Source organism: Myotis brandtii, unplaced genomic scaffold, assembly GCF_000412655.1.
Source record: "Myotis brandtii unplaced genomic scaffold, ASM41265v1 scaffold733, whole genome shotgun sequence".
NCBI lineage: Eukaryota > Metazoa > Chordata > Mammalia > Chiroptera > Vespertilionidae > Myotis > Myotis brandtii.
Genome location: NW_005370908.1, coordinates 544,023 through 554,517, shown reverse-complemented (window position 1 = coordinate 554,517; position 10,495 = coordinate 544,023). Strand labels below are relative to the sequence as shown.

The 10,495-nt window shown below is 35.4% G+C and overlaps 1 protein-coding gene across 1 annotated transcript in view; it reads right to left on the bottom strand.

Moving 5' to 3' along the window:
• Positions 1–2,638: 2,638 nt before the first annotated feature.
• Positions 2,639–10,495, bottom strand: part of HPGD (hydroxyprostaglandin dehydrogenase 15-(NAD)) — a 31,421-nt gene continuing 23,564 nt past the window's right edge. Inside the window, exons 3-5 of the mRNA XM_005882682.2 lie at positions 9,604–9,680; positions 6,579–6,742; positions 2,639–5,555 (exon numbers count right to left, since the gene is read on the bottom strand). Coding sequence (XP_005882744.1) covers positions 5,417–5,555; positions 6,579–6,742; positions 9,604–9,680 — 380 coding nt within the window. The 3' untranslated portion in view covers positions 2,639–5,416. The remainder of the gene's footprint in view (positions 5,556–6,578; positions 6,743–9,603; positions 9,681–10,495) is intronic.

The window sequence follows — 10,495 nt, the reverse complement described above, 5'->3', positions numbered from 1 at the left end:
CCTTCCTTCCTTCCTTCCTTCCTTCCTTCCCTCCCAAGAAAGCCAGAAGCTACTTAATAATTTTTATGTTATTAAACATGCTCTATTTTAAATGTCTTTTTTTCTGTTTTAGGCTTTTCACCTTTTTTCCCGTAATATCTTTGTTTTCAGAGCCTTCCTGCATCAGTTAGCAATTGCTGCATTATAAAGAACCCATACAATAGTGGGTTAAGACAACTATTTATCTCACAACTCTGTGGGCTGGCAATTTGGGCTGGGCTCAGCTGAGCCATTAGTTCTGTTGTTGTGAGTCAGCCTTGGCTAATCTCCTATGGGGCTCACTCAGTCCCTGCTGCTGGCTGCTGGGTTGGCTAGGAACTGGCAAATAAAAAGTGTTTTGGTTCTTCTCTATGTGGTCTCTCACCCATCAGCAGGCTCTCCTCATGCATGTTCATGAGGTGGCAGGATTTCAAGCACAAAAGCAGACACATGCATACAAAAGCTCCTTCAGAAACCACCCACTATTGATTCTCCTGCATTGTTTTGACAAAAGAGGTCACAAGGCCAGCCCATATTCAAGATAGGGAGAAATAAACTCCACCTCTTGTTTGGAAAAGCTAAAAAGAACGGTTGTCATATTTTTAATCTATAACACTTGCTAAAGTCGTCATGAATTCTAATATTAAATCTCTTGTACTTTTGTACAGGGTGTCCCCAAAACATATATACACACTTTAACAGCTGAAGGCTCAATTGATGTTTCTTTCTTTTCAGCCAGACTAACCTTTGAACAAAGGAGATTCATCCTAAAATGCTACTGGAAGTTTGAAAATGCAGTTGAAGTACAAACACTGCCTTTATAATTATTCAAAGTATGTATACATTTTGGGGGGAGCACCCCCAACATGTATACACAGTTTAAAAGCTGACAACTCAATTTTCACTGTTTCAGGTTTAACTGACTTAAATAATGGGTGAAGCCAGACTAAGCTTTGAACAAAGAAAATTTATCCACTAGACTATTTTATGGGGATACATAAACGATAAAGCTTATGGTACAAAACCAGCTATAGTTGACGAATTGAGGGCCCACAAATACCAAACAAAATGATTGTTGATGTTTGCAATTCCATTGCTTCACAGTACCAGCAGGGCCTGGACCAGAACAGTCATTGATTTGAAAACAGGCATTGACACACACAAAAAATTATTCATTTCTGTAGATTATTTTAAATTTTGAAAATGAACTATATGTTAATAAACACTGACTTTATAATCATTCAAAATGTGTATACTTTTTTTGGACACTCTATATATTAATAGTCTCATCCACTGAAAATAATAATAGTTTTTTTCCTTTCCAATTTTTACATTGCCATTTCCTTTTATTGCCTGATTGCACTTAATAGACCATCCTGTACAATTTCAAATGAAAGCAGTCTATGTCATCATGAGAACCGTATAGGAAGAACTCAATGTCTACAACAGAGCTCTGTGGCTGTAACCACCCCTCCTCTTGATTTTCTTTTTCTTTCTATAGTTTCCTTCTGCATCTTTGTCCGGGGGCAGTGTGTGCAAGTAGCTCACCATGTCTGCATGTTCTGGATTGCAATCCTTTGTGTTTCCCGAATAAATAATTTTCAGTGATGGAATACCTAATTATTTCTGTTTTCCAGTTGACACTGGGTTGTATCATCATTCCATATTTGGCTCTTTAGTTCTCTTCTAATATTTTTTTAAAAAATGTTTTAAAATTGATTTTAAAAATATATTTTATTGATTTTTTACAGAGAGGAAGGGAGAGGGATAGAGAGTTAGAAACATCGATGAGAGAGAAACATCAATCAGCTGCCTCCTGCACACCCCGCACTGGGGATATGCCTACAACCAAGGTACATGCCCTTGACCAGAATCGAACCTGGGACCCTTTAGTCCCTAGGCTGACGCTCTATCCACTGAGCCAAACCGGTCAGGGCATAAAATTGATTTTAGAGAGAGAGGAAGGGAGAGGGCTAGAGAGATAGAAAAATCAATGAGAGAGAAACAGAGATTGGCTGCCTCCTGCACATCCCCTACTGGGGATTGAGCCTGCAACCTGGCATGTGCCCTGAGGGGGAATCAAACCAGGAACCCCTTGTTTCATGGGTCAATGCTCAATCACTGAGCCACACTGGACAGGCTCTAATACTTTTGTAACCAATACATTCTTTCAGACTTCAGTGCCATTTTTCAGATCAGTCCTTAATCAATATGTCTCTGCACTAATATTTACATAAGACACCCTACACTAAAACTTGTGTATATATAAATTTTGCCCCAAAATTGCTCAGTAATTATTGTTGAATGAGTGAATATATGTGTGTCAGTGTTATTTGAAAACTGGGGATAGGGAATAGTTTAATGGTTCAAAGTTAAACTTACAAAACCCTATTAAAATTTACTGTAACTATATGCTGATGGTGTAATTTTAGTAAGAAGAATTAGAAGTGGTGCTAATAAGTTTGAATGGAACTATAGGATTAAAATGGTAACAGTCAGAAATTCAGAAATGAAGGCTGTCTAGAGGCAGTGATTGCAGTCAATGTTAAAACAAGTAGCTTTTTCACTTGGGCCAACAATAAGAAATATATTTTACATTGAGAATGAGCATGAACATATATGCATGAGATGCCTGCTGCATTTTTTATTCATTTTCTTCTTTCATATCCCATCCAACGTGATACATACAATTTGAAAAACATGGATCTAGGCATATTATAGGAACCACGGTAGTCTGTGAAAATTTATCTAAAGGATTAAGGCATAACTAATCCTTTGTTCACTCTGTCTTCCTCTACAGAGGCTATCTCTGGTTTATGTTCTGGTAATGCCAGCCTAATTTTCCTCTTGAAAATTATCCCTCTCCTTTTCTTAGTCCATAGGATGCAAGTCAATTTCCTGCCCATGTTCCGTGTTCCCCAGCACCCTCCAGTCCTACCAGCTCTGGGGAAGGCTTGTCATTTGGTATCTCTCTGACTACAGGAATGTCTCAGTAATCTGCACATAAGCTAAGAAAGACCAATGAGCTCTGTTGCCAAAAACAGGCTCTTGTTTTGCCAGTTTGGAGGTTGGAGAGAATCCGGCTGTAGCTCCTGGAAGCATCATATGAAGAAAGCTGCCTAGGAGGGAAGCCAACAAGAGGACAGAGATGGAGGACTGATGACATCACTTGTGACCTTAGATCCAATCACCTTTTTCAGGGAACCAGTAAATGTGTCTTTTGAAATTCTAATGTAAGAAAAAAGCTACCCATCAAATGATATTTAGTATGGGAATGACTTTAGATTTTATTAAACATGTACATTTTCAGAGCTCTTCTGTGTCCTAAATTTATGAATAAATAAAGCATAGATGGAAATCATTGACATCATCACTTGTATCTTAAATGGTATTATAAATATCTAAGACTATTGTTATATTGAAAAAATAGGCTTGTTGGACATTTCAGTGTCAATAGCGAATCTCAATCTTTTTTCAGAGCCTACACATTTTTAGTTTTGCTGCTCTGCGAGCCCTACTTCATGTATAGGGAAAAGACATTTGAAAAACACTTATTATTCACATTAGGATTTTCACTGAAAAATACAATTAAAGGAACTAAACCTCCCCCCAATTTAATATTTATTTTTTCTCTACCAGCATGTAGAGATATCATATAACATTATCGATTTATTTAAAGCTATTTATAGAAGATAAATTTTAATGTATAATAACTTTTTAAAATATAAATCACATTTTTTAGTTCTACTCAGTTGTAAATGTCTGCATAGTTTATTAATTTGAAAAAAATTAAAAATCAAAGTACAAAGTATACTGAAGGCTGCCAATACAAAGAATTATCTATGAATGAAAAGCTTAAGCTACAGCTTTAAACATTACAGTGGAAAAATACATACAAAAGTGACACACCACATATAGTACCCATGTTATTCACTGATTGGTCACTGCCATAATGTACAAATAAGGTTGTGCTAATTATACAATTTATCTCTATTAGACAGTCACTGATGTTCATTTCTTGGTTTTTGAAATACAGTATGTGAAGATCTAGACAACAGTTACTCATATTCAAATTTCCTTTGAAAAGTGAAGGCAACTTGTTCTCTATGGCAGAATTAAAACAGAGCAAGATATGGCAACACTCCAGGATCTCTAGGAAATATTTATTAATCTCAGGTGGATAAATTCTGTTCCAAGCTGGGAGCTCTGGAGTTAGCAGACACAGTGATTCACTCATACAACATTTACATTTTGTATTTTGTATAAGTTGTAAGAGGAAAGGATTGAGTTAGAAATCTTGTGCTTTCACTATTATTAGCTTTAATTATTGCTTGTGAATAGGGTTACCCAAAGCAGGTGCACTTAATGATCCCATCTTAAAAGACCTGACAGGGAAAACAGAAATACACCACAGCTATTTTTACCTCTTGTGATTATGGCTCTGAGCATACAAAAACATTTACAGTGGAAGCTGCAACAAATTGGCTTCTTCTGCATCGCTATACATAGAACACTAAGTAACTTCTGGAGATGAGAGGGGGGAAAAAAGTTTCATTAAAAGGAAGGCACTTTTGAAATTAGTAAAAATAAATGAGAAGTAATCTGAAAAAAAATTACATCTGTATTTGTTTTTTTAATAAGTGTATCTTAAATATAACATTTTAGGAGCACTATCTTTTCTGCTGTAGCTATTACAAATTTCATTCCTGAGATTTTTGGACTCAATTAAAGTTTTTAAAGTAAGCAAAGAGGGAAAAACCGCTTTTCCCAGATGGGAAACTGAACTGTGAATCAACAACTCAGCCAGTTACACTCTGTCATTTTTCATGCATCAGCTTTTCATTTAGGATTGTATGCACACTGTAATTTATTCCTTAACTGCCGCCAAATATGCCACAACTTTAAAAGCTGACATATTCAGCTGAAAGCTGGTATATAAATAAAAGTTATTGTTACTAAATATTTGCCATTGTCAGTAGCTTCCCTCGTTTAAAATGCTAATATTGAAACAAAATGAGGCAAGTTTTTTACATATGGTTTGATTTAAATAACAATTCAAGTATCCCCTTTAAAATGATGTTCTGAAAAACAATATTTATGAACCACAAATTTAAATACATTTTTTGAAAAGCAGAATATTCCTTGAATATCCTTTGCTTTAATCATTACCTAGGCCATAAGGATCAAAATCTAGCTTTGGTTCCCATCATATTTTTGACAATCCCCAATTTTTTTTCTATATATTTAACTAATCATTTAGAAAAAAAATTAACATGAAATGCATGAAGGGAAGTGTCATACAATAACATTTCACTTTGAAAGTTATATTCAAATGAAGATATGGTCTGAATATAAGTCACTTGTGCTTATTTTCAGTTATGGCTGATATAGAAGATGTTCACTGAGTTTTTACAGGAAGCGGAGTTGCATCATAGTCTTGAAAATGAACTCCCTTAGAATATGTGATCTTCATAATAGCGCCATTTAAAGCATCATCTTCAATGAGTGTTATTAATCCATCGGCGATCGTTGATGGGCTAAAAGGGAAAGGAAACACTGGTGTTTTAAACTAAAGATGAAGGCATAATTTTCACTTCAGTTTTTAGTTACTTTTGAAGAATTTACTACTTTTAACATGTAAAAGGAAAATGTTTATCAGGAAGCTGATAAACATTTTTTATTTTTTATTCAATTAGATATTAACTAAGTTATATGATAAATTAACTAGTAGATTTCCAATCCTAATCTGCTATCATTTTGACAGGAAGGATTTATGAATTTATATTTATTATTTACATTGACAAAATTATTATTTTCTCATCTTTATTCTACCAGTACATGTTAGACTTATCAGACAGAAATGTTATTAGAGTAAAAATAGAAAGAATTATAGCTAACATTAATTGCATGTCTGTTATTGAATCTGTTGCTGTTTTAAGTACTTTACATGGATCAACTTATTTGTGGACTTTCAAAAGTCCCCTAAGTTTGTTTTAATATTATCCCCATTTTACATGTGAGAAAACTGAGTTTGATGGAGAAGTTCATGGTCAGAAGTGGAGTCGGGATCTGATCTCAGATGGTCTGATTCCATCAGCATTATAGCAATGACTTTGTACTGTGAAATCTGACTGCTCTAATTCAGACATTGTTCACCAAACACATATTGATCCATTGTTTAGTATAAAAATGATTGCAGTTAGGGGCCATATGAAATTTCACAAAGGGTATAAGTAAATATGGCTTGGAATTTAGGCCAATAAGGAATCACTGCTTCCAAAGATAACTAAACATCACCTTTTTACACTATATTTGATTGTGGCTGAAGGTATTAATAATGCATTGTCTATATCTTAATGCAAAATTCATAATGTAGAAACACAGTCTATTCAGAAACCCAGAAAAGATATTTTCTTTCACAGAGTATGCCAAAGCCAAACTTTGAAGTTTGCATTCGTTTCTCAACTTTAAAACTTTATTCCCCCTCCCCCTTTTTATTGCTTATATGTAGATAGTGCTTTGCTCCATCAAATAAAAAAGATAGGTATAGCTTTACTCACTCCAAAATCCCATAGTATTTCATCATATCTTTGATGTGGTATGCATATTCCATAAATTGTCCCATGTTTTCTTCTTTTTCAATGGTTTCAAGGATGGGCGTATTGACAAAGCCTGGGCAAATGGCATTGATTCTCACACCACTGTTCATAAGATTAGCAGCCATCTGCCAATTGGAAGAGGAAAGTTTCAGGTTTCAGTAGTCTTGCAAATGCACAGCATAGGACAGACTGATAATTAAAGCTATTCAAAGGCTCTGATATGAAAAATACTAGTCAGATATCCTTGTGGCTTTATAACAACGACAATATTAAAGTTGGTTCATAGCAGAAAGTAAAAGAATATGTATCTAAAGTGTTTAATTAATTCCGGAAAGCCTCACCTAATTAAATTTTTTAAATGAATATTACTGGAAAACTCTTGAAAATACTTAATTATCTAAACTGCTCTTATCTAGTGAACACTGCCAGAATCTGAAGGTAAGAAGCTGAGGCTTAAACTTAATATCCCAAGTTTTCTTTCAAAGATTAGGGCTGAATAACAGAATAGTTGCTTAAATAATACTGTTAGTGGAAAGTGTTAAGACTTTGATTCATTCTAAAGATACTCTTCATTATCTAGAAGACAAATTTAAGTATTTTCAGACTATCTTTGGCTTAATTTTCACCCGACTGATGTATTGGAACTAGCTGTAAAACAAAATGTAGTTGATTATTTGGGGATTCCATTTGCTTACTTGGCAAAATTAATCTGTAACCCCCCAATTCCCTGGGGCTTTCAGGGTCATTTGTGGACAAGCCACAGAGCAGGGAGAAACTTGAATTGCCCAATGCCAATATTCCAACTGAGGCTCAACAGAATAATACTCTGTTTTCTTGTTTTAGTTCTTCTAACTGTAAACAGGTCTCCTTTTCACAGTGCATTTAGTCCATGTTTTTCTTATTGTTGTGCTTTTTGTTTGTGATTTTGCTATTTAAAATGCCCCTTCGCCCAAGCACAGTGCTGAATCGATGTCTAGTGTTCCCAAGCAGGCCTTACCGAGAAAATACGTGTGTTAAATAAGCTTCACTCAAGCGTGAGGTATAAGTGCTGTTGGCCATGAGTTCAACATCAATACAATACATATGAAATAAGGTATCTTTAAACAGAAATTCACATAAAACTTTACAGAGAAATTAACATATGTATTAATTGACCAAAATGTTGTGACCAGAGGCTCCAAGGAAATGCTAATTCAGTGATTAAAAGTGATTTTATAGACCATAACTATCAGAAATAAGAGTTGACTGTATAAGTTCCCAGTCTTGCAATTGTAAATATGAGATTTCTGGTCTTTGAGGTTTATTTTGATTTTTAATACCTTTATGTGTTCATTCAAAATTTGAGTTAAAGATTAAGCCTTTGGAAATTAAATTTCCAGTGAATTTAAATTAAGATTGTGAGAGCTTCTTATCTTTTCTGATTGAACATTTACTGGTCACACATCTGTTTTCTTTATCCTAGTATTTTTTCTGTTGTTAATATTTTTCTCTTCATCTGTCTGGACTCTATTTCTCATCTAGACTAACCACTGCGGAGACTTCCCAATTTCCTCATCTCTTCTACATGTGTCCTCTCAACATATTTTCTAACTAGCAGCCAGAACGGTCTTGTTGAAATGGAAATCTGCTCTTGTCACTCCTGTGTGTAAAAAATACATTGATGGCTTCACTTTCAATAAAATCTAAGCTCATTACTACAACCCATAAGACCCTCTTGGTCTGGCTCTTGCTTACATCTTTAGTCATTTCTCATCCTACTTTCCCTTGCTCATCTAGCTTCATCCAAGCTACCTTTTTTTCCAGTTATTATGAAAGGAAAGCATTCCCATTTTGCATTGTCTTTTTTTAAAAATTTATTTCAGAGAGGAAGGGAGAGGGAGAGAGAGATAGAAACATCAATGATGAGAGAGAATCATTGATTGGCTACCTCCTGCATGCCCCAAACTGGAGATTGAGCCCGCAACCCAGGCATATGCCCTGACTGGGAATCAAACCGTGACCTCCTGGCTCATAGGTCAATGCTCAACCACTGAGCCATGCCGGCTGGGTCCCTTTTACATTATCAACGCATGTGATCAGTTAGGTCTAAAAAATTTTTTTAAAGCTGTGTACACTTTACACGCTAGGGCTCCATGGAGACATCATCCTTCACTACTCTACCCAGTGAATTCCTGCCCCACCCCTTCTGCCCGTCCCTATGCTCTCACTCAGTGACAGGTAATGGCTGAAGCATACTGCAAATTCTCTTTAAGGAAAGCTGAAGTTAATACTTTTTAGATTTGGAGTCAATTTTAAAATTAAAAACTATCTTCCCATTATGTAGTCTTAGAATATTTTTCAATAACACATCTACGTTCAGAATCTACTTCATTTTAAAATGATCATTCTTACCCTAACTCAGTGGTTCTCAACCTTCTGGCCCTTTAAATACAGTTCCTCATGTTGTGACCCAACCATAAAATTATTTTCATTGCTACTTCATAACTGTAATGTTGCTACTGTTATGAATCGTAATGTAAATATCTGATATGCAGGATGGTCTTAGGCGACCCCTGTAAAGGGGTAGTTTCAGGTTGAGAACCACTGCAAATGGTTTGGCTCAGTGGATGGAGCGCCGCCCTGCAGACTGAAAGGTTCCAGGTTCAACTCTGGCCAGGGGCACATGCCCAGGTTGTGGCTGTATCCCCAGTAGGGGGTGTGCAGGAGGCGGCTAATCAATGATTCTCTCTCATCATTGATGTTTCTATCTCTCTCTCCCTCTCCCTTCCTCTCTGAAATCAATAAAAATATTTTAAAAAAATGATCTATTCTTCATTTGGTCCTTTATGTGATCTAAAACTATTTTTTTATAATAAAGACTGATCTATAATATTCTTACTTTACTCAGATGCACTGAATCCTGAACTTATTCCCCTCGACTGTATAGAACTCATGCTACACACATGTACAGAGAGAAAAAGAGATATTGTGCTTGTTACATCCTCACCGCTGCTGAGCGCGTGAATCCAACTATGCCATGCTTTGAAGCGCAATAAACAGGCTGTTGTGCAACTGGCATGAGTCCTAAAACGAACAACAAATTTAAACAATTTTATTAAACAATAAGCAGATGAAACCCAATCATAGCTATGCAAAGGAATAATTTGTGCCTGTTCATTTTAAAATTAATCTAGAAAATACACTGAAATTAAGCAGATGAAACCCAATCATAGCTATGCAAAGGAATGATTTGTGCCTGTTCATTTTAAAATTAATCTAGAAAATCACCAGACAGCTTTGTAGAACTCACTAGTCTTATGGTCACTCCTTCCATGATCTCTATCTACTGCACTGCCCAGAACGCACAGTTGGTAAGTTATAGCTGAAGGATGCAATCAAAAGCGATATATAACTTTTTTTGTTTCCCTGACTTTCTGTCAAGAGAAGTCAATGTTATCTAAAACTTATAGAGAATAATCTTTAAATCCAGTAAATTACCATCTCATTTTCAGTCTTTAAGTCTGGATTTTTAAAAGTACATAGTCTACATTTTTAAAGGTTTCCAAATGGCTGAAGAGGCTTAAATTGCTTAAATGGAATTTGGAGAATCTATGGTTTTAATTCATTTCCTTTCATAATCATGTACAGAATTCAAACAATATTAGAATTTGTTTAACTTTCCACATGTAGGCAATAGGAACTAATCAAAAACATAATTAAATTCATGGTCTGGAGAAAAAGCAGTACTCTAGCATGTATAGCATCTTTTCTCCCCTACCTCCTACTCCAATTCTCCCCTCCCCTCCAATAAAACAGCAAGAAAAACTCATTTTACTATAGTAACTATTACTATCAAGCCTATCTCTCATAATTGTCAATTCTCCATCTAATCAACAGTA